The 25,434-nt window shown below is 39.8% G+C and overlaps 1 protein-coding gene across 2 annotated transcripts in view; it reads right to left on the bottom strand.

Annotated features, from left to right (window-relative positions):
• Positions 1 to 25,434, bottom strand: part of kremen1 (kringle containing transmembrane protein 1) — a 94,637-nt gene that overhangs the window by 34,642 nt on the left and 34,561 nt on the right. For both annotated transcript variants that reach the window (XM_041786748.1, XM_041786749.1), the window contains exon 3: positions 11,240 to 11,331. In XM_041786748.1, coding sequence (XP_041642682.1) covers positions 11,240 to 11,331 — 92 coding nt within the window. The remainder of the gene's footprint in view (positions 1 to 11,239; positions 11,332 to 25,434) is intronic.

Below are 25,434 nucleotides of genomic sequence, written 5' to 3'. Positions count from 1 at the left end.
GAAGGTCCCCCATCCAGGCCACCAAAACAGCCATAAGGCAGGGCCGTGGTGCTTCAGGCCTTGTCCATACAGAGACGAAAAAGTGGTCATTTCAGGAATGTCAGCATAAGCACAGAACCACTGAAAACGACTGAAAACGCTGTAGTATATATGCCAAGCCTGTAAGTGGTGCTATAACGCTACCACCAAAATGCACCAAAAGAGAGAAGAAGATTACAGAAAACTGCCACAAACTTTCTCCTGGTTGCGCTTCTGGTTGTTCTCCACGGTGGATTTAAGGGTGCAGCCACACCAGAGCTGTTTGGTCTGCTTTAAATGAAATCTGGTCCGTTTCCCCGGGTAGTCCGGTTTGTTTCGAGTGGTGTGAAAGCTCACACAAACTCTGGTGCAGACCAAACAAGCGGGCTCTGGTCCGCTTGAAACAGGAGGGTCTCGGTCCGCTTCCTAACGAACCCTGGTGCGGTTCGTTAGAGGTGTGAAAGTAAAGCAGACCAACTTGTGAACCAAAGGCAGGAAGAGGCATAAACTGTAATGATATACGGATTTACATGTGATTTGATACGCTCAAATACATCTCGGTACCTCACTTGGCGTCTGTGTATCCATGGCAACACGTTGTGGTCCATGCTGATTTATTTGTCTCGTGTAAAGGACGACATGCTGGACAGCTCACCACCTTGCCGGCTGCTCATAATGCCAAAATGCAAGAGCAGAAACCACAAGACAGCATAAATTCTGTGTTTTTCATTGTTTATGTGGAAGGAAAGACCGGTGGAAGGAGTTTCGTCTTCTTCTATGCCTTCTTTTCTTCTTGGTTTGTTTGTGGCGACAGCGGCAGAGGTTGTAGGTGTTCAGATGGTTTGGTCTGTTTGACCAAAGAGAGCAGTGTGAATGCGAACCAAACCAAAGGAAAGTGCAACAATGTTGCCATTTCTATTCCAAAACGGACCGAGTCCCTGGACTATCAGGTGTGAAAACGACCTAAGAACATCTGGTGCATGCTGTTCGCGGTGGTGGTTAAGGAGCATCAGATTTTGCTGTGAAAGCCATAACAAGCTCAGTAACTTCTGCAGCACAAACACAGCCCTGTAATCTACCGTTGTTTGGCAGGACCCACGCAGGCATCTTAAGAGAGCTACGCTATATGTGACATAGTCGTTTCACACGGAGATGAAACTAGGGATGTACCATTCACTTTTTTTCAGTTCTTATCCGATTCCAATAAATATGTGCCAATACTGATACTGATTCCGATATATATATATATATATATATATATTTTTTTTTTTTAACAATTATTTTTGTTGTTGGTATAATGTGTGAGGTTACCTGAGGCTGTAGTAAACCACCCAGCTCCTCTTATTAAGAAGCAAAAAAAACAACACAAAATTGAATTGAATTTAAATGTATTCTAAACTAATTTATTTGAACTACTAAAAAATAAATATCAACATTATCCAAAACAACAACAACTGAGTATAAGTTATAAATCCCTGTCTATATTGTCTTTACTGAACCTCTCGCCACAAGAGACCGCTGTAGCTTCAGTTAATGGCCACAGTCTTCCTCTCTGACCCTTCACAGGATGTAAACAATGAGAACCTTGGTGCAGGCTAACCTGTTAGCGTGTAGCAGGAAGACCGCGGTACGACCTACGACAGTTTTCCAAAGTAGTAAATGGAAATAAAGTGGTATGTGGGCTGTCGAGGGTTAAGCTCACGTATTTCTACTCACTCAAAGTGAAAAGAGGCCAAATATCAAAGCACGATATTAATCTGCAAAGAGGAACGAAGACGTTATCAGGCTAACGTCACACCCACTCTTCTTTGTATTCTCTCATCTTTAGACTAGTTTTGACTATTCTAAATATAGATTTACGTTTAATCTACTAGGTAATTATACCACTAAGAACATCCTAACTAATACTAGCTCAGTTACACACAGACTGTCTTGTGTTAGATTGCAGTGCGTTCATGGTCTACCGCAAACTGTAGGATGGATTTGGATTGGTCACTTGGATCAGCGCCGTCAATCAGATATACAATCCATTAATTACGTCCATATTGGACCCGATACCGATACTGGATCGGATCAGTCCCATCCCTTGAGGAAATGGTAGTCGTTTAGGGATTTGTGCACCCATTTTCAAAAAGTATTGTTTACAGTCACCCTAAACGCCGTTTCCTTGTGGATGAAATGCCAATATGACAAAAAACTTTTGCGTATACTGCTGAATTTGTCCCCGTGTGGACGGGCCTCAGTCTCAGCTTCCAGACCACAAGTCCATCATGTTCAACTGTCTTAGCCTCTGATTTACATTCACATGCATTTCATTCGGCTGTTTCAATTTTCAAATCTTGAAAGAAATGTAATTAATGCAGTTTTTCCCTCAACATTTCCAGACTCTTCCTTTTTTTTTTCAACTGAATCCCAAAATAGGAGAAACAGCATTTATCAAGCCATGGGCACACTAGCAGATTTTTTTCACTTCCCCTTTTGCCCTCCACTACCTGACAGGCAAACTGCAGGAAAACGTCCTGCTGTGAGGGAAAAGTGTGAACAAGCAAGTCAGGAAATTTTAACACATTTCAGGCTTTTATGTACGAAAAGGGCTTCAGATGAATGTTGACAGTATTGATGACTGGAGACATTTACTTAAGTCATTTTTGTTATTGATTATTGAATGTTACTTTTGTTCTTTCTGACCTACCATCTGCTCCTACTGTAGCCCTGATCCTTGCCCTGGAACTGAATTGAACATGCTCCTGCTTTAAGTCATAAACAAGCACGTGTCCTTTAAAGAAAACAAATTTTACTTCATATTGAGAGTCAATTAATCATGCACTACATGGACAAAGTATTTGGCCAGACCTGCTAATTATCAAATTTAGGCGTTTCAATCAGACCTGTTGCCACAGGTGTAAAAATCAAGCACCTAGCCATGTAGTCTTCATTCTGGAGAGCTCAGTGACTTCAAGTATGGTACTGTGATGGATGCTACCTTTGCAATAAAACAGTTTGTGAAGTTTCATCCCTGCTGGATAATCCACAGTCAACTGTAAGTGATATTATTAGAAAGTGGAAGTGTGTAGGAACAACAGCAACTCAGCCATGAATTTGGGTTTGGCAGATGCCAGGAGAACATTACCTTCCTGACCGCATTGTGCCAATTGTGGAGTTTGGTAGAGGAGGGATGGGGCTGTTTTTCAGGGTTTGGGCCAGACCTTTATCTTCAGTGAAGGGCAATCTTTATGCTTCAGCATACTGAGACATTTTAGACAATGCAATGCTTCCAACTTTGTGGCCACACTTTGGAGATGGCCCTTTCTACTCAAACATGACTGTGCCCAAGTGCAAGGAGTGCAGGGACTACTAAAACAAGGAAAATAAAGATATGGTTTGACGAATTCAAATGGTTCGAAGAACTTGACTGGCCTGCACAGAGCCCTGACCTCAACCTCATCAAGCACCTTTGGGATGAACCGGAACGGAGATTGAGATCCAGCCTTTCTTGTCCAACATCAGTGCCTGACTTCATAAATGCTCTGCAGAATAATTAGGCACAAATTCCTAAAAAAACCACCCCAAAATCTTGTGGAAAGCCTTCCTAGGTGAGTGGAGCTGCAAAGGGGGACCAAATCCATATCAAAGTACATGCATTTATCAGGTGGCTGAATACTTTTGTCAATGTAGTGTAAATTGAATGTACCTTTGGAGTGTGGAAACTTGTCATGGGCCTTTTAAAAGTATGTTTGGCCCATTTTAAGGGCTTAAGATATTCATTAAACGTATACTGTGGTTCAACAATAAAAAGGCAATTAACACAAAGTTTTGCTGAATTAGAAGGGAATGTCTTTGAGGAGGTTGGTGCAGCTTGGAGAGTCAAATAAACAACAAAGTTTTAGTGATTCATCCAGTAGGGAATCTGGACATACGCCTGCTGGTGACGGAGAAAAATGAAGAACAACACCACAGCAGACACCATGGCCTTTACAAATATGTGTGCCAATAAATAAATATTTTATTGGATGATCAACAACTCTAAAGAACTGGTGGAGTAACAGGAAATGTCTGAGGATCATTAAAGGTGTGAATGGTTTTCATTAAAGTGCATGTCAACTTTTATTGACATCCACTTATGGAGATATTTTAATTAATACAAACAATAAAATAAGTATAAAATCTAAATGCCTGGAATTCCCCCAGTTTACCAGTGCCTTTACAATTCTAATAAAATGAATTTATGTCAGTCTGTTTTCTCATGCTGCAAAAGGATAATTTAATATTTTATTTTTATAAGACTCTTAATTTAAAAGCTAACATCTTTGCAGAAATTAACATCATTTACAGCAGCTAAGGAACTGTAATTTAACAGTGTAAAGCCCTGACTGCTTGACAGCTCAGTTTCATCTTTAAACTTTGACATAAATGAGCCAAGCTTCAACCTCACAGTTTACTAAGATGTCCTTCATTAAGTTCTGTTTAGCGGCTCCATAAATCACTCTGAATAAAGATATTATATCATTACTGCATATTTTCATAAACGTGCAGTCATAAAACCTGAGGCCAAACATATGTTTATTTTGCTTTAATGTTGTCAAGGTGCGGCTGCTTAACCTGCCAGGTGGATGTGACGCATCCTTCACCAAGACTATTGTTCTTCTGTGATGGACAGGCTTAATCAGGAATTCTCTCAATTGTTTTAGTAGAAGAAAATAAAACTTACGGTAAGTGAGGCATTCAAGTCATAAATCAAGTTGGTGAAATGCTCACTGAGAGTTCTGTTTGAAAAAAAGCTGAGGGTGTACAGATAGTGAGAGTCATTACCAGACACTGAAGTTCTTGTAAGCTAAAATATCAATGTGTGAAGTAAGAAATACCATGAACATAATGTATTCCACACTATTTATAAAGAATTATACATGACATGTAGTTTTTTCAGTGCTGTTCACAGGCTCTTTGTTTTATTTTAAGATAACAAATTCATTGAAGAAATTGGCCTCCAGCAGTCATGCTAGAAACAGCTGTGTTTCCTACATTCAATACATAACTAAGAAACTGTTTCAAAGTTCATCAAGAGATGAAGAAAAAAGTCATCCAATCTTAACAAAATTCCTCTAGGACACTTTGATATTAGATCTAAACTTCACTCTGCTGCAGGTTGATTGCAACCACGTGATCCTGAATGTCCATTGGGGGTCAGGAAGTGCAGGACAGCCGTTAGGAATGAATGGAACCATCATCAAAACAAACACTGAACACGATCCCTACGCTTTAAAATTTTTTTAACACAGTTTAACCAATTTACCTGGTGTGGAGGCTATCAATTTCATAAATCACTTCATCCTATAGACCTCCTAGCATCATCTGGCTAGATGTAGGGCAACAAAAGTCCCAAAAACACATTAAAAATCCTCATTTTGTCATGAACATGATTTTAGTTGAAACAATGATGTATTAACCAAATAAACCTTGTGGGGTAAAAGACTGAGTAAAGACATGTAGTTTATGCACAGGCCTGTTCTATGAAACAGTCCGTGGCACCCTGTCTGCTCTGATGTTTAATCCATGATAAGAAACATAATGTATTAGGGCCATCCTAAAAAATGAAAAAATTAAGATAATCTGCTTTTTTGGTAAAAACAAACAAACAAACAAACAAACAAACAAAATTTTTAGGGATAAAATCAGAACTTGTACAAGTTGTATATTTACAAGAAATCAAATGAAAAAAATTTGTGTGTTTAAAAGGTCAGAAATTTGTAAGAAAAAAATTGAAATGTACAAGTTTTGAAAGTGTCCACAGCGCGTGTCTTCGCTGCTGTTGGGAATCACAGTGGCACAACAAGTTTTTCTCGGTTATGCCGCTGAGTGATGAGCTCTGCGACATGCAGATCAAAGCACGTTTCTGTTGGCAGACACTTGAAGACTTCACTCTGACAGTTTCAATCTGTGTCAGTCAAATTCAACCATGGCATATCGTCATGCAAATGCATGTCAGCTTAAAGGAAGCACACGAAAACAAAATGTCCTAGGAAGAGTGAGAAACAATGTGCAATGTGAATTACTCAAAAAGTCATCACATTTTTAACAGCAGACATCTGAGAGTTTACATAACTGAGATGGCTAAACTTGAACTTCTTTAACTAAGTTCTTGGAAGCACTTAACCAAAATTTGGTTTCTTTAAAATATCAGCCATGTTATCCCCATATTGAATAAGTCATGTAAATGGATATTTGTACCATAAAAACAGATTTTTTGAGATCTCCAAGGTTACATCTTTGCAACTCGTTAAAAACTGCTTCAGTCCTTAATAATGGATGGAGCTGTCAACTCTAGTTTCTGTCTTGTGAACCTACTTGTTTGGCCACAGGCTTCACTGGTGTTTTCTTCACTCCTCATTAGAATCACCATTGCTCAGTCAGAAAACATTAGGCCTTCTTCGCCCCACGTACCGAGGCTGTATGTAAATAAATCAGCATTGACCTCACCTGCTGAATGGAGAAAAGAGAACTTCACATTGAATTAAAGAGTCTGAGGTTATTCCCTAACCTTTACTTTCAGGATATCTAATCAGCCAGATGTAATGACACTGAAATGTTAGTTTTCAGCAGAGCAAGGCTGGTCTAATTTACAGGAAAGTGGACTTGAATAAATAACAACATTCGTGACAGTGTTATGCTTAGCTGAGCGTTTCATGGCCTGGGAAAAGAAGAGCCTCAGAAACCAGCAGCCGCTATGACAGACTGGGGACATGTCCATTTGTACATTAGTCAAAGTGCCCTGACAGCGCTCCTTTTTCTAATGTTATGATACTTCACCACATGGTAATTGCCCCCATGATGGATAACTAGAATCAACAAATGGCGTGACCTACACTATAATCCACCCTGTCAGAATATGTGTCTGGCCTCATGTGACCTGCCTCGCTGTGTGCTCCTGCAGGGTGTGCCACCTTAGTGAGGGTGGCATGACCCTAGATGACAGGGCACCCAGCTGGATAACAGGCTGACTGCTGGCAGGCTCCAGGTGTCTCAGTGAGTGATGAACAACCCCTAGCCACGTGACATCAAATGTGGGCAAAAAAAATAAAGCACAGAAAAAGAAAGCCCAGACAAAACAAAATCCAGACAAAATGAAAACAAAGACCACTGTTTCTCTTCCTCTGGCACACCAGCATGTTTTTTCCCCTTTTGTTGACTACAGTGACACCAAAGTAGCATCAGCGTGTTCTCACTTTGCAGCTAAAGCTTTCAAACACAGCAGATCAAGAACAGGCACAGCCAGAAGGTGAGACACCACGTGGCAATTGTGGTTTCACAATAGATGAGACAGAGCGTTTGTGTCTGAAAGCTCCCCGGTATCCCTGCAGGGAGAAACCGTCTCCACAGAACATATTTGTTTTCATGATACTGGATGCCTGGCTGACAGCAAACTTCATCTCCTTTACTTACATTACGCAGCTATGCAGAACGTTAAATGCCAAGACAGAAAGAGGAACGTTCATGTTAGACAGTCTTTGATATGGGTGAAGCCCTCAGCCGTTAGAAATTGGGTACATCATGTTGCAAGGATGAGTTACAGACTGCATAACAAGGCTGAACCAGCGCATGGTAAACCTATTTGGAACAAAAGATGGCCTCATTTCCCCAATGATCAGGGACAAGCCCAGCGATGAACAGAGAGGTTTGAGCTGCTCTCTTTTTTCCCCCCCAGATCACCAAGGTTTTGGATATCGTCCTAGAAACACTTATCCAAAGGACAGTTGTCAGAAATAGGTCAGTCAAATGTCTACACACATGAACACACGTAAACACCAAGAACAAATAGATACATGGATAGTATGCAGAGGAAGAGCAGCACAGGCATCTTAGATGGGTTAATGGGTCCTAAGCCATTTTTACAGCAGGCTTCAATCACACACAGTTCTCAGGCGGGATAATGGGGGAGATAGCTGGAGGGGTAGCAGGTTCTTGAACTCTGGTGGTACCAACTAAAGTCAAAATGCCAACATCTACAAGTCAATGCTCTGATTTAAGCATGTGCTGCAATTTGGGTCCTTTCGTATACCCTGAAAAGTATCACAGAGAGATGATGCAGCTTGTATTTTAGAGCAGATGCCCATGATGTGCAAATGTATAAGGGCACATCTATGCACCTATAGGGGTGTTCACATTAAAAGGAGCTGTTTGGCTGATTGCAGAGAAAGACCACAAAAACCTGGTCCAAAGGAGACGATAGGAAGTCATGTCTTGTCATTTACTCACTGCAGAGTGAGGAAAAATGAATAGTTTTCTGATAAAAAAAAGAGCCACTTTCTTTCAACCATCAAAAGAATCACTTAGCTTTCATCATATTCTGTAAAAGCTTAAATGAAGGGACCCTGGATATTTGCCCCCTTTGACACTAACTGTATGCCAGCAAGGGCTGGCTTAAAATAATTAAAAAAATAAAAAATAAAATAGAAAATGGTGATGACCTGATGGTCTCATTTCCTTTTGAAGCTCATAAAGAGACTCTATCATTTTACCGTGTTTGCAAACCAATTGAAACCACCTTATACAGGTATAAATTGTGCATTTTTCAGACTGAGATACAGTGCCAATAAAAAAAAATATTCATCCTCTTGGATGTTTTAACCTTTTAAAAGCTTTTTTATTGAATTGAGAAATCAATCATGGTACATGTAATTTGGCTTTTTTTTTTACCCCAAAACATTACAAAATGGTCTCTTTTATGTCAAAATGAAAACAGATTTCTAAAAAGTACTTTCAAATAAACAAAAATATGTAATGTAAACTATATGACTGCATTAATATTCACCCCCTTTAAAGAGACTGACCTAATTCAACAGAAGTCCTGCCAATTTATGCTAGTAGTATCACAATTAGTGAAATGGGGATCACCTGAGTGCTGTGAATGTATGAATGTAGTAGAACAACACCTGTGTCTGAAAGGTCAAGTCACTTGTTAATCAGTGTTTCCTGGCTACCATTTTACCAAAAAGATAAAAGAACACTCCAAGCAACTCAGAGAAAAGGATATTGAAAAGTAAAAGTCAGGGGATGGGTAAAAAAAATTCCAAGGCACTGAACATCCCTTGGAGTTCAGTTAAATCCATCATCAAGAAATTTAAGGAATATGGCTCATTCGTAAATCTGTCTAGATCAGGGCGTCCTCAAAAACTGAGAGGGCCTGCAAGAAACTAGTGAGAAAGGCCACCAAAACACATTGACTACTCTGAAGAAGTTCAGCAGCTAAGATGGGAGAGACTGCATACTACAAGTGTTTCCCAGGTTCTTCACCAGTCAAAGCTTTATGGGAGAGTGGCAAAGAAAAAGCCACTGTTGAAGAAAACTCAAATTAAATCTGGACTAGAGTTCTTGAGAGGCATGTGGGAGACTCCATGGTCAAGTGGGGGGATAGTTCTTTGGTCTGATGAGACCAAAATGGTGCTTTTTTGACCATCTAACAAGACATTATGTGTGGTGGACACCCAAAATGCACGTCACCACAAACACATCATCCCTACTGTGAAGCACAGTGGTGGCAGCATCATGCTGTTGGGCTGTTTCTCAGCAGCCAGCCTAGAAGGCTTGTAAAGGTAGAGGTTAAAGTGAATTTCGCAAAAGGAGGAAAATCTTGGAGAGCAATGTTATTCAGTCTGTAATAGAACTAAGGCTTATTTTTCCAAAAAGCTGAATTACATTGACCACAACTGATTTATAAAATCAATAAAAGTGTAAAACATCTAGGGTGGGGAATACTTTTTATTGGCACTGTAGTGGACAGGTTCACAATACTCATAAATTCTGCTGTCCTTAAATACAGGGAGGGGACACTGTAAGTAGAGCACATACCATGTGAGAGTTTTATACACTTTCTCTAATACATGCTCTCTCTTTACTAAAAGCATGATGAATGCCATCAAGAGGCAAGTTAACACTAAATGCATGCTTACCTGGCTTTTAGTGGAAAAGTTGACCCTGTGTTTGATTTAGCCTTTATATCTAAGGTCTTCTATTGCAGTGATTATCTGCTATTTTACGAGCAAAACCTTGCACATGCACCGGCATATTACATAAGGTATTTAGATTGTTAAAATTGGGTACTTTGTCTTTGAGGTTCTTAAAATTTGTTCCTGTTGTGGCAAGGAATTCAAAAGCAGGAGATAAAACTGAATTCCAATAACCCATTAAATATTAAGGAACAGAAGTTCAAGCAGAGTGCTCACATTTTTAAGAGAGATGTGTTTGAGTATGAAATAAAATAGCGGATAGAAAAAGGTGGAGAAATGTTACACCTCTGTGCAACATAGAAAAAAGGAGCGTCTGATGACACAAGAAAGGAAAGGCATGAAGGACAAAATAAATGAAGTATTGATTTAGTTAAATGGAATAGTTGAGCCCTGCATGGATAAATTCATGCAGCTGCCTTGTCTTACACATTGTGTTCAGTTACCAGATTTTGTTGAAGTATGCAGAAACAGTTCAGGCCTAACATGGCTTGAAAAATGAAGAACATGCTGTTAAATGTTTAAATGAGTACATGGTGTGACAGATACTTCAACCAACATGCCTTTGGTAAACCGCTGTATCTGAACCTCCTCCTCAGGCGCTTTTTGATCTGTGGCATTCAAAACAGAGTAGGCTGAGCCACCCAGGCCAGTTTTTACAGCAGCGATTAAAAAGGTGGAGAGAATGATAGTAACGGGATTAAAGACAGGCATCTCTTTTCAAATGTGTGCCAAACCAGTAGAATAGACACAGAAGCACAACATCTCCCAACATAAGCAACCTATCAAACATTCAACTAGGAATGACCGGACAGGGACACACAGACATGAGGGAGCAAAACATACAAAAACACCCACAAACAGGTAGATGTGCAAAATCACTTACACAAAAAAACATGTCTAAACAAGCTACAAAGCCAAAGGGGAAACTTGAACTCACAAACACACACACACACACACACTCAGAGAGTGACTGACAGCTCGTATTAAAGTAGGGGCAGGCCCAGGCATGGCAGGGGGAGGAGTGACGGAAGGCAATTAGAGGCATATTTTAGATGATAATAGCTGTTTATGAGCCATACATTCTATAAAAGCTATTCATAGCAGGCAAGCAGATGAGCAGAAGTCTGGAAATGACTTGTATTTTTTGCCCATGATGTGCCCTCAAGGGCATAGAAGGGCAGAGCAGAGAGAGAGAGAAAGATAGAGAAGGGATCTCTTACTCTGGCATGTAGGGATGTCACAGTATCTCCAATAGATCCCGTCTTCATGATCGGCAATATAGCACCACGGCTGGACGTCCCCGTCAGGGTTCCTACAGATGTTGAAGGGTCAAAGTTGAGCATGAGTATATAGCAGAGGTACATACAGACTAATAATGTGTCTTTTTCACTATATTAAGGCACTCTGCTGAAAGTAACACATATTCTTGATCCCAAAACTGATAATTATTTTGGCGCAAGTCAGAGCTACATAAAAAGACGTGCAGTCTCTCATTTTTTTCTGTCCATGTGAGAAAATGTGCATCATAGTATTTTTGATTTCAACAAAACAGACAACACATCTACTAATATAACCAGAGATGTTTTAATGTCATACCAACTCAAAGTGTAAATCAGCTTGTGTGATCAAATATAATTATTTTGTTTTTTCTCCAAATCAAAAATGGTTTATTATCACGGTTCCAACTCCAAAATGTGAAGGTTTGAGTTAGGTCTCCAACCCTGTCTGTGATTTATTTGGCGACAAGTTATTTGAATGTCTTTGGGTCAAAATTGTCTTATTAAATAAGTATCAAGCCACATTTACCCGACAAATCCAGATAAACACCTTATTTTGTGACTTAAAACACAAAAAAATAAGGCATGCATTTCCTATGAACATTAAAATATCTACCAATACTTCACTTTGAAATGAAGGTTTCAAACTTTCGGTACTTAGTAATTTATACAGAGACATATCATTCCGAGCAACTTTACAAGAAACAGTGTCCTTACCCTTTTGTTCAATTTTTTTTCTTACTTATTGTATGCAATTCGCGCCCTTATTTGGGAATGATTAAAGGCTCATCTCTGGACTCGTCATGTGTATGTAGGCTTTAATATATGTCACGAGATATCACTGACTAGACACTAGCCAAAAACCTTTGCTTTGATTTGAGTTTTGCAGTTTACACAGTTGGATCAACTTTCTTTGTTCCTTATTCAGCCTTACATTACACAAAATGTTATTTTAAGGGGAAATAGGAACAAAATATCCATTCGTCCATCTTTTCCACTTATCCTGGGCTGGGTCGTGATGGTAGCGGGCTAAGAAAGTCAACCCAAACATCCCTCTCCCCAGCAACACTTTCCAACTCCTTCTGGGGGATCCTGAGGTGTTTCAAGACTAGACAGGATATAGTATAATCCCCCCCAGCGTATTCTGGGTCTTCCCTGAGGTCTCCTCTCAGCTGGATGCACCCAGAAGACCTCTACAGGGAGGTGCCCTGGAGGCATCCTGATCAGATGCCTGAACCAAATCAACTGGCTGCGATCTTATTATAGAGATCTCAGTCATTACAGAGTTCAAGACCATGGGTGAGGGTTGGGAGGTAGATCGACAGGTAAATGGAGGGCTTTGCCTTTTAGCTTAGTTCCTCTTCACCACAACGATCCAGCACAACACCTTGAGTAACGCTGATGTTGCACCAATCTGCCTGTCAATCTCACACTCTTTTATGCTCACTCCTGAACAAGACCCCAAGACACTTGAACTCCTTCACCTATGGCAGAGACTCACTCCCCTCCTGGAGGGAACAATCCACCGTTTTCTAGCAGAAAACCATAGCCTCAGACTTGGATGTGCTGACCCTCATCCTAACCACTTTGCTAAAAACCATCCCAATGTCTGCTGGAGGTCTCCAGTAGAGGACGGCAACAGAGCCACATCATCTGTAAAAAGCAGAGATGGAATTCTGCGGACCTCGAGACAGGAACCCTGCATCCCATGCTTGGATCTCGAGATCCTGTCCATGAAAATCATAAATCAGAGATAGGGGGCAACTCTGGCGGAGGCCAACACGCACTGGGAACGTGTCCGACACTGTGGTGAGAATGTGGATACAACTCTCATTTTGGTCATACAGGGGCCTGATGGCTCGCTGCAGCAGCCCCAGGACCCCATATACCCTCAGTACCCAACACATGACCCCCCTAGGTACATGATCGTAAGCTTTGTCCAAGTCCACAAAACCTATATAGAGTGGATAAGCAAACTCATGCTCCCTCAAGAAGTCCTGCTAGGGTTAAGAGGTGGTCCAGTGTCCAATGGCCAGGACAAAATCACATTGGTCCACCTGAACGGAGGTTTTGACAGTCAGCCAGAGTCTGTTCACCAGCACCCTTGGTAAACTTTCCCAGGAGGCTGAACAGTGTGATACCCTGATCATTCAAATACACCCTCTAGTCCCCCAAATATGGCTTCTTCAAATTTTTTGGGAGGCATTCAAGTTTAGAAAAAGACACAAAGGACGGATGCATATTATATCCACAAATAAAGTCCACTGTGAATAACACTGGGGGTGTGATGGTGGTGAGGTGATGAGGTGGAGAAAGATGAAGGAAGAAAATGGTCAATATTAAAAATGTCGGGCCAAAACAACTCAAAGAAAGACTGAAAACAGAGGGCTAAATGTTCATTGCAACTCCAGTAGATTATCTTGTCTGTGCCAGTCATTCCAGCAGTACCCCTTAATGCATGTTGGTTTAGCCTCTTCCTCTGCTCTCTCAAGGCTTTGCTGTCCATGTCAGTCAAGGGCCAGATCAACAGAGAGGTGGAGGTCATGGGGGAGGTGCTCTTTGTTTGGGGCCAGACACAACCCTGAAAAAAAAATGTATGGATGATGGGGCAAAGCTGCTGTCTGAAGCTGCGGCCTCTATGAACCACATCGAGGTCCTTTGAACCCATCATAAAACAACTGACAGGCGTTGGCTTTCCAGTAACAAAAAAGATGAGCGGTGGAACTGAAGATGGAAGCAACAGAGAGCTTTGTGCTGGCCCTACATCTCCAGGGTAATCACTGCCATCGATGAATCACGACTCTTAACTACTAATAACTGAAATAAGAGCAGCAAGAATGTGGTTGGAGCTCACATTGGTGTCGTTTCAGCTCTTTAAGCTCTGTTTCAGGAAAAACACACACCCTGTCAACCAAAAAAAAGACATCCAAGATGACATAGCTATTTTTTCTTTCAGTAATGACTCTAGTTGCCAGAGACCTTTTCTGTCTTCGCTATTTGACACACCTCATTGTAGCGTCTTGACAAAGCCCCGGGGCGCTGCACTATCCCGTTTCGCCTTTTGTGAGCGAAGTTGTGAAGGGCGTTTCCATTTCTTTTCTTCTTCTATCAAAAACACTATCCAGAGTTTCCTCCTCTCTTTTCACACTCAGAATGAGGTATTGACAAAGATGTCCCTATAAAGACTTTTCCAGAGGGTTGAAGTAAAGTTTAACTGCCTGAATGCTTTTAAAAACTCTTATCCCTGTGACTTTTTCAGCAGAGTGTGAAGGAATGGTTCATTTCCTCGCACTTTTCTTCCTTCTTTATCTATGATTGCACTATCAAAACAACCCAAAAGTTCCCTGAACCTGAAATTTACCCATGTCAACAACAAACTAACCTTGTTTTCCAGAGGATTTCAAAACCATATCATCTGTTTGTTGCTCCACCTAGATTATAGGCAAACACCTGTTTGTTTAGCCTGAGGCTACAGTTGGAACAAGAGGAGCAAAAACTTTGTCCAAACATTAAAATACTGGATTATTTATCTTTTTCTCTCCTTTTTCCCCTTCTCCTTTCCATGCGTGTCAAAGTATAATAGCCCCTATTTGAAATAAGACTCCCAAGAAGCCATCTATAGCCACTTATGTAATTTACTGCACTTTTTAATCACCCCCTAAGGAGGCAGACATGAATTACAACCATCATCATTAACTAAATATCCTCAGAGGAACACCCATAGCAAGTACGACCCACCAGCAGCTTTGATCAGTAAATGATGTGGTGTCCCTCGCTAACCTCGCTCAGAATCACTCAAAGAGACACACAAACACCTGCACACGCCCTTTTAGCAGTAGCATGGGAACACTATCCACAGGACTGAGGTGAACAGGCTAGCCCACATGACAGAGAAACACAATCAATCCTGCCCTGAGGTGTCAGTGAATGCGTTTGGGTATCTGAGTGGAGGTAGGGAGGGAACAGAAGTTGGAAAGCCAAGAGTCAGATTAGCTCAGGTGTCACAGTGCAGATAAGAGCTGACTTCGACGGATGGAAATCCATTTGTTTAACCCGGCAGCAGAGAAAGACTTCCATCCTCGAAGAGATAAAAGTTTCTGCTGCATGTGTGATTGACTGTGTTTATGGTTGTTTCAGTGGGAGCTGCTTTCACATCCGTGTGCGTCAGAGATAGCTCTAAGTCGGAGAGCTTGTTGAAACACTTCTATACCCAGAGGTAGATCACAGAAGATGTTTGGACACTTAATTGGCACAATTACGCTGATTGACTCATTTTTCTCCGAGTGAGCCACACACTTGGGTACAGAGCCAATTAGAGCCACATTGGGTTTTGCCTCACAGGCGCTCCGATTCCTGCTATTGAAGGCAAGAGCAGCTTCCATCTGAACATGGAGGAAAAGCAGCTGCTCAGGGCTGGCTGCTGTTCAAAAGGTTTCCTGTAATAGCCATTTTTCCATGTACCTTAATCGGGAAATTTACGAACATCTTTAAAATGCCTGGCACCGTGAAAGGACATATAAAAATGTTAAAATAATCACATCAAAGTGTTTGTGTTAAAGCTAGAAATGAGATGCTTCTAGGTGTTATTCATGATTAGTGTCAGATTGTGGAGAAACTTTAGTTTAGTTAAAAGAGTGCAAAAAAAGATGAAAGCCCTTCATCTGGCAGGGTTGGAGGGAGCAGAAACGCTGATTGGAAAGTGGTGCTGAGAGGTTGTCTGGTTTGGGATTTGAGGTCAACAGCAGATCAGAGCCTGGCTATTTACTGCCTGGGAGAAGACTGTTTAATTGACTTGGATGATTTAGCATGCAAACTGCTGCCTGCTGCTGCGCTGCATGAATGCATGTATTGACAAAGACTGCTGTGTTGGGTGTGTGATGATATGTGCAGTCTTCTGTTTATTGTTCTCCCATGGTCCACTTGTCCTGAATATGAGGTTATGATATTACAATGTCACCATCACATCACTAAGCCCCTTAAATGTGCACATCACCAAATTTACTGTCAACAAAAACCAACTACTTCTCACTTACATGTAATTTTGGGTTTATCTGCCCAGCATTTAAGAAGCCAGTGTCTGAACCTTCATGCATCTGTGAAATTATACTGGATGTACAGTGGCTATAAAAAAAATATTCACTCCCTTGGTTATTTTACCATTTCATTGATTTTATAAATCAATCATGGTCAATATAAATGGGCTTTTTTGAAAAACAAAAACCACAACAACCATTTCATTTCAAATTGAAAAGTAATTTCCACGAAGTAATGTGGATTTAACAAAAATATATAAGGTAAAATAGGTGCATAAATCTTCTCCCCTTTAAAGTGACTGACCTAATTCAACAGAGGTTCAGCCAATTGGTGCTAGTAGTCTCACTATTAGTGAAATGCAGATCACCTGAGTGCAATGAATGTGTCTCAAGTGAAAACAGTGTAAAGACACCTGTGTCTGGAAGGTCCAGTCACTGGTTAATCAGTATTCCTGGCTACCATTACACCATGAAGACAAAAGATCACCCCAAGCAACTCGGAGAAAAGGTTATTGAAAAGTATAATTCAGGGGATGGTTACAAAAAATTTCCAAGGCGCTGAACATCCCCTGGAGTTTAAATCCATCATTAAGAAATGGAAGGAATATGGCACATGTGTAAATCTGCCTAGATCAGGGTTTTCAAAATGTGGGAGAGTGAGCATCCCCTAAAAAGAAATTATTCATTTGGTGGACCCCCACCCACTTAAAGATTCAGACTGAAAAAAAAACTGAACAACCACATTTTCAAGCATTATGTCTAATCTTTAAACATTTTACATTAACATATTTTTGATGTTTTGGTCTGTCCTTAAACATCTGACTTTCCCTCTTATTTAGTGGGAACCATACGTTTTCATCTGTACAGTTGATGCAGGATTGCATAACCATTAGCCCTATGCCCCAATAGTTAAGAATCCTTTAAAAAAATTCCTGGATCAAGACAGTGATCTGGATCAATCCCAAAATCTAATCAGTTCTTCCTTATGCCAATACTGACATTTCCTGAAAATTTAATCAAAATCCATCCATGACATTTTTATGGCAAGCGGTTTTAACATTTAAAAGTTAAGTTTGGCTTTCCAGAATTAACACTGTAGATATCTGTAATTCAATTTTGCCTGGTCAAAAAGAACATTTCAGATATCCATAAATACATTCTGCCTATCCACAATTGTCATTACAGATATCTACAACTTCATTTGACTAGGCGAAATTATGTCACTTTTGCCATTCATGTGTATGGGGTTTCTCATTACAGATATCTACAACGTCATTTCGGATATCCACAATGTGAATTACAGATATCTGCAAATGAATTGTAGATATCTGTAATTCTAATTCAAGATATCTCTAATTACATTTTGACTAGGCAGAATTAAAATTACAGATATCCTAATTTTGTTCCTTTACTCGATAAAATAAGACAAGATTTAGAAAATCGGAACTCCCTTCCTGTTTCTTGGCTGGGACGTGTAGCCTTGATAAAGATGATTGCATTGCCCAGACTGCTTTATCCCATTCAAATGATTCCTGTATTGCTCTCAAAAAGGGTTCTAAAGGATTTGAACAGCTGGCTGAGCTCTTTTATTTGGAGCAAGCGTAGACCAAGAATCAAATTGGCTGTTTTGCAACTACCAAGTTCAATGGGTGGTTTGGATTTGCCGAACATTAAAATTTACCAATTGTCTACTCACTTGAAATTTATATCTGAATGGATAAAGAACAAATCTTCTTGTATCTGGCTGGATATTGAATCATCCTTATCTAAATGTAAATTGCAGAACATGCTATTCTTTAAGAGTTTTAAGAATATTACAGATAATTGTTCTAATCCAATAATACTTAATGCTTTGAAGGTGTGGAGGTTAGTGCAGCACCTAGAGGGAGGGTCTAAGTTAACTTCAATGTTTACTCCTATAATAGACAACCCAGACTTCTTGCCAGGCATACTGGATTCTGGTTTTCAGCATTGATGTGACAAAAATATAAGTATATTAGGAGACTTATTTCAGAACAATGGTCTGATGTCATTTGAACAATTAATAAATGCACACCAGCTCTCACAACAGGATTTTTTCCGTTTCTTACAGCTAAGGCATTATATTACCCAGAGTACTACTCTTATAGAACACCCTGAAGTATCTGTAATTGAGAAAATGTTACTACAGCATCCAGAGAAAGTGTCTTTGAGCTCTCTCTACAAGGTAATTTGTGATATCTCACCTATTGGCACGCAGAGGGTTAAGGGTGTATGGGAGAGGGAATTATCAGTGACTATTGATGATGAGACATGGGATAGTATTTTGAAATATGCTAAAAAGATTTCAATATGCTCACGAACAAAGTCAATCCAATTCAGAATTATACATCGAACTCATATATCTCCCAGACGCAGGCATTCCTTTAATCCATCGCTTTCCCCTCTGTGTGTTAAATGTAAAACAGAAATAGGCACTCTGACTCACTGTTTATGGTCATGTGGTAATGTGCAGAAGTATTGGTCAGAAATACTTTTTGAAATAGGGAAAATATTTCATAAAAATTTTGAGTTGGATGCCATGTCTTTGATTTTGGGTCTTCCAAGTCAGATGTTAAGAGTAAGAGCCCTACTGTTAAAGGATGGAGTAGACCTGTGTTTGAACTGGTCCCTCTTGAATATCTTACAAACATGTTACATGCAAAGAAAGACCACTTTTACAAAGTCTGGCAGCCTTATTTGAATTATATTGGACCTGATCTCTCTGCTATTATTGTAGGAGAGCTTCTTGAGCCTGGATTGTGACCTGTTGTAGGCATATTGGATAACTGCCTGTATCTTTGTGTATAACTGGATCCACCTGAGCTGTTTGTTTGGTCCTGGTTTGATTTGTTGGTTATTGTGCATACTTGTTGACTTATTGGGTCATTGCCAATGTATGTAATATTTTATTTACTGTATAAACTAAGAAAATTCAATAAACAAAATAAAAAAAATAATAATTACAGATATCTTTAAATCACATCAATTTTATACAATTCAAGATATCTACATGTCCCTTTTTGGTTATCTTAAATTAAATTTTGACTACGCGAAATTAAATTGTAGATATCTGTAAATGGAATTACGACTAGTCAAAATGGAACTGTAGATATCTACTATGGAATTATAGATATCTTGAAATGAATTTTGATTACAGATATTCGAAATTGGAGATATCTGTAAATGTAATTCTGCCTAGTCAAAATGTAATTAGAGATATCTTGAATTAGAATTTTGACAAGGCAAAATGATGTTGTAGATATCTGTAATTATGACAAATTTTGCCCACCTCCCACTTTGGGCTGGAGCAGAGCGGCTTGTTGTTCAAATCATCAAATCTATGGAAATCTGCTTGCCATACACGTCACATTGTAGGCCTACCTGTGTAAGCCAACGCCATGACTGCTTCTTTCTTCCTCCATTCATAGAAATAAGGAAATAAACCCACTTCTTGTTTGATTATGGTGGGGAGGGGAAATGGTGTATTTCTGGATATCTAAACTAGAGCAGTGTTATTGATGATGTCATTAATGACGTTAGAGATATCTCTAATTCACATTCTGCCTAGGTGAAACTGAATTACAGATATCTGTAATTGTCATTTGAGATGTGTGACGAGTTGAATGACATTTTCGGTGACGTCATTGCAGATATCTGTAATTCAATTTCGCCCAGTCAAAATTAAATTACAGATATCTTGAATTAAAATTCCGCCTATTCAAAAAGTAATTACGACTAATCAGTAAGACATTGTTGATATCTACAATTTTAATTCCGGATAGTCAAACTTAACTTTTAAATGTTAAAACTGCTTGCCACACTTTTTGAGTTATGTTGCTGACAAACAAACAAATGAACTAACAAACCCTACCAATCACATAACCTCCTTGGCGGAGGTAACAAGATGTCAGTTAACAAGTGGTTTCATCAAAATAAAAAAAAAATGCAATCCTATTATCATCCTGATAATTCTATGTTCACCAACCAATACAGGACAGGGCAGAAGTGTGGCAAAAATCTCAGAAATTGACAGCAAGTAAAACCGCAGATAAACGCATGCATTCAAGTGTTTTGACTTGTGTTAACGGACCCTAAGCAACAAGCAGGTCCTAAGCAGGACTTGTAAAAGAGATTTTTGTATCTCAATGGGAATAAATCCAGGTTAAATAAAACAAATAAATAAAAAATGTAACATTACTGAGTTAATTTCAACTTCTATTAACTTCTATTACACCAGGCAGCATAATGGGATGTAATACCTTCCATCAAACTGCTGAAAACTTGCCTGCAGTTTGCCTGATACCAGATTTGTACCCAATGCCATGGAGATTCAATTGCAATCAACTTGAGGAACACTATTCACTCTGGCATTTCCATTATCTCGTCTATGTAAGGGGAACGCATTAGAAGCTATAGTGGACTCTCATAAATTGTACACTACACATACACACCTGCATATAAATAGCTAGGAAATGGCTCGCAAAGCTATTGAACCACCCACTGAACCATCATGCACTTCACACCCTCATACTAATGCACTGGGGGGAAAGGGTCCAATATGAGCCTGTAGGAAGAGTTAATTGAAAGGAACTATAAAGGAAACATTAATCAGCACATTGATTTGTTTGATGTTCCTCTTATGAAAGTTATAAAGTGTTAAGAGGAGGTCAAAGAAGTACTTGAGAAGTTAAAAAGTGTCTTCCTTTTGTGTAAAACACCCCCAAAAAATGCAAATCAACCTCTCTGCCAAAATTCAGGGCAGATGATTTATTTCTGCCTTATGGTAGAATTAATTCTCTTAAGTGATATTTGCTGTTAAATTGAGTCTCAGTAAGTCTCAGCTTAGACACCAGAGCTGCTGTCCTTCTCCTGAGGCCTTGTGGTCCTTTTTTTCTGCAGGGAAACAATGTGACATTTCCCCTCTGCCCAGTTTTTCCCCTTTTTTCACTGGAGTATTTTATAGCAGGCTATAAAGATGAAATGTGAGGGTTGTTATGGCTCTTTCTGCAGCACCACTGTGGTGCCCTCTCGACTAAATCTCCACTTGGAAAACACCACAGACGGGACAAGAAGTGAGTATGTAATCCTCTTCTTCTATGCCTCTCAACATCTGATATGCGCTCAGAGCCATGCATTAAAGTTAAGACACACAGTGATTCCCAGCTTTGCATTATCCACCTGTGTCCTGGCCTAGGCTCTCATCTTGGAAAATCACAATTTGCCTCGAGTCAGACATGCCAAAACTGCCCTGGCTCTCCTATTTAACTCCTTGTTCTTGCACTCATTCTGCATTCTGCTACCAACCCCTTTTGTCGAAATATTACCCCCCAATGTGGAGTTAAGCAATGTCTGCAATAATGTAAGCCTCTGATGAAAGATGAACAAGCTAAGGAGATGAAAGGAAGACTGGAGGCTAGAGGTGGTTAGAAAATGTGGGAAACAAAATTTGAATTTCAAGATGCACATCATGTAAATAAAGATATTTGCAATCCAAATTGAGCAACACAGCAAGTCAGCCCTCCATGATCAAAACTAGATCTTTTTTTGCAGCAGGATTTCCTCTGCAGGCTCATAGTGTTTACAACATGTGCATACTCACTGTTGGACACATGCTCAAATACTTGACCCTGTGCAGACATGCCATAAATACCACCCCTGATCTTTTCACAATGAAGTGGCCAGTCTCCTCAGCCCTGCTGATGGGTGACTTTGCACAAGGAGGGTGTCTGACAGAGAGACTGGGAGAAGTTGTAGCTGCAGCCCAAAGTGACACAAATCCCTCTGTCAGGAAGAAACAAAGCTACAAGCTGTCAGTGAGTTGGAAAAGCTGCTAACTGCATCCGCTGCCAAGAAAACAGCCAAATCCAAACACTGGATACGTCCATGTTGAACCGCTTGTTGAACATGATACATTCCTAATGTGTAGGGAAAGCCTTCCTCCATCATCTGCCTGTATCCTCCTTGTAAATCTTCCAAAGTCCCATCCAGTTCAAGGAAAAACAAAATCGAGCAGTGCCACTTCAAAGCATTGCTGCATTATGAGTTTACAACCATGGCTTAGGGAATGTTTCAGAGGCTTTGGGATGAGGAGAGGGAGAAAAATGGGAGGGAGGTTTCTGTTTCTTATGGATTGGCGAACTGTCCCAAGCCACTGTTCTGGATGTCTTTGTGGATTTGAACTGCGGCTGCATTTCCAGCAAATACACAAGTTTGACAATCGTACAGACAAAACTGAGAGTCATGCTTGGAGTGTGCTTGGTGGATACAAAGGGTTTTGCAGATGCCCAAAGCCACCGTGTCCCCTCACATTGCACGGATGAGGGATGGAGATTTGCTTATACAAACTCTTCAAGTGCATTTGCCTCCTCACAATGACAGGGCTAAACATTCAGTTTGGGGACCACTGATTAAATATTCAGGGGGAATGTCTGAGCAGGTCCCCTGAGCGCAAACCCTCTACAAAACACCAAAGACCTAACTCTAAATTATTAATGGAGTCAAATGCTTTGTCTAGGAAGCTCAAAGCTCTGTCAAACATTGGTCTGTCTCAGAGAGATGGGTTTCAAAGGTTCCACTCAAAGCATTTTTACATCAATAGCATTAACTGCACATGCCATGAGCATAAAAGGAAAGAGCTGAAAAGACTGTCAGTGGACACTGAGCCACTGTTTAGGACTGTGCTGTGAATTTGCTGCATTTCCAGGCCAGAAGCAGATTACCTTTTGATATAAACAAGACAGATCTGTTGTAATGCTCCAGTGTAGCGAGAGCTTAAACTAACAACCCACTTCATTCAGCTAATCATAAATAGAGTTACATGGTTCCTTAAGACAGAGCATTTTAAACACTGACAACATACTATCATCAACATTTTTGCTCAAGAGCTTCATAGCTCCTAGCCTTGAGTAAAAGGTGTAACATAGCATTACAAAGACATTTAAAGCTCCTATCAGGAGTTTTCTACTGTGTATTAAACAGACTGAAATAATGACTGACACCTGAAACCAAAAGTGACAAGGCTGTATGTTATCATTTTATGCCGCTGAGGCAAGGTGTCAAATAAAGTTATTAACTGTGATAACAGATGTTTATAAAACAGAGATTCTCCAGAAGTGAGACATTTAAAAGAAGCAGGATGTTTTTTTTCTTGTTGTTGTCATCAAAAATCATACTTGCATGTAACCTGACAAAGAAGATGGATTGGCCAGATTCCAGGTCTGTCATTTAGCCAAACTGGGGTACTTTTACACCCAGGGGTACGTGAAGTGATGTAGGGGGTATGCGAAAAAAAAACAAAAAAAACAAACATAATTTGAAAAAACCTGATTACACTTTGAAATTGGCGTATAAATAGACATAGGCCTACAGTCTGAGGTGCCTGCTCACATTGCCAGAAAATCGCATAGGTTACCCTCTAGTGTTAAGCAAATTGCTCTGTCACTTTCAATACTGGTAAATAAATCTATTTTGTGAGAAATAATTCACTTTACGAGATTTTATTTGTATGTTATGCATGCTAAAAGTGGGAGGTGGGGGTGGCAGCAGGCTTACAGACACATTTCTTTTTCTAGCTGCTATAAGTGCGTGAGAGTAGGGGGTACATGGCAGGGGGTCAAATGTCTGAAGGGGTATGGGCTGTGAAAAGTTTGGGAACCACTGATTTAGCAGATCTATCTAGTAAAGCTTCAAGCTGGCATGCCTGTTGCCAGTCAGAGAATGAGCAGACCAGTCAGTGTCATTTAAGGAGAGCCAGGCAATAGCTGAAAGCATGGTTAAGTTGAAGCAACTGCAATCATGTCCACAATAGGTATAGCAGCAGTTTCATGAGCACTGGAGAGCATTTTCTGATCAAAAGAAGAGCAAATAAATGCACTAAAAGCTTGTCTTGCGTGTTTTTGTTCTTCTCCTCAATGGTTTCAGCAAAGTTTAACCAACTGGCTCCACTGACAGTGTGCTGCAGCGCCTATCTACTACATCAAAAGGTTTTGTTTCTCTTATCGACACGGTGTCAATGTAAAAATATCTTTAAAGGTTCTGCTCTTCACAAACACTGTCTATGGGGTGTTATCCAGAGAGATGTGAAATAGATCCAATGCCAGATCCAATGCTATAGCTATGTGAATCAGTCTATCTGGTGTGTCAGGTTCACTTTAATGTGTAAAGAACAAAACCAGCAAACAAAAGCTATACAGCATTTCCATCAGGATCTAGGAGACTGGGGGAGCCCAAACCTTGGGGGATGATCCCCAGGAGAAAAAATTGTGACATGTTGAAGTTAAATGCAGCAATCTTGTTAATTTTAAGGCAAATGAAGAGGCTTTATCCCTTGATTGGACAATTACAGTTTTTTGTTTTTTCATCATCTGACCTGAAGATAATTTTTTTTTTTACTGATTTAATCTTAAACTTGTCTCCACTAGAAAATTGTGTCACAGCCTTTATTTTCTGTATTCTCATTTACTTTCAGTCCTTAATTTAAGGTGGAGTTGGCATTTTATATTTGTTAGCCTTTGTGAAACAAAATCTATCTAAATTATACATAAATTAAATTTCTGCGTCATATTTACATTCTAGAGAGAAATAATGTGTCATTGTTAACACTGTTCCTTCTCCCTTGTCCTAGTAACTCAAGACTTAACCAAATCACATTACAATTTATTGTCTTTTGAATAGAAGTAGTTACGATTATTTTCTTCTACTTCCTTCTTTTCTGCCTTTGTGCAATCCTAAGTTAGCCTGCTCTTGGTAGCTTCATATTGCACACAGACATGAAGGTGGTCCTAATCTACTCATCAAACTCTTGGCAAGAAAGCAAAAAGCCTGTTTTCCAAAATGTGAAATTTCCCCTTATAAAGTTATGAGCTGAATCACAGAGATCATGAATTGATTAGTATGATACTGAACAAAGACATGTTTTAGCCTCCTGATACTTCTGTTTCTCATCATTTTTTCAGTTTTCTCACAAATGAAGCATATAGGAAAAATAAAGGAAAATCTAGAGGACAATTTTATTCAGTCTGCTAAAGGTGCATCTACAGAATACTGACTTGAAGGGGGTAAATATTTATGCAGTCACTTATTTTA

Source organism: Cheilinus undulatus, linkage group 5, assembly GCF_018320785.1.
Source record: "Cheilinus undulatus linkage group 5, ASM1832078v1, whole genome shotgun sequence".
NCBI lineage: Eukaryota > Metazoa > Chordata > Actinopteri > Labriformes > Labridae > Cheilinus > Cheilinus undulatus.
The sequence above is the reverse complement of the archived record's forward strand: the minus strand, read 5'-3'. Positions and strand labels throughout refer to the sequence as shown.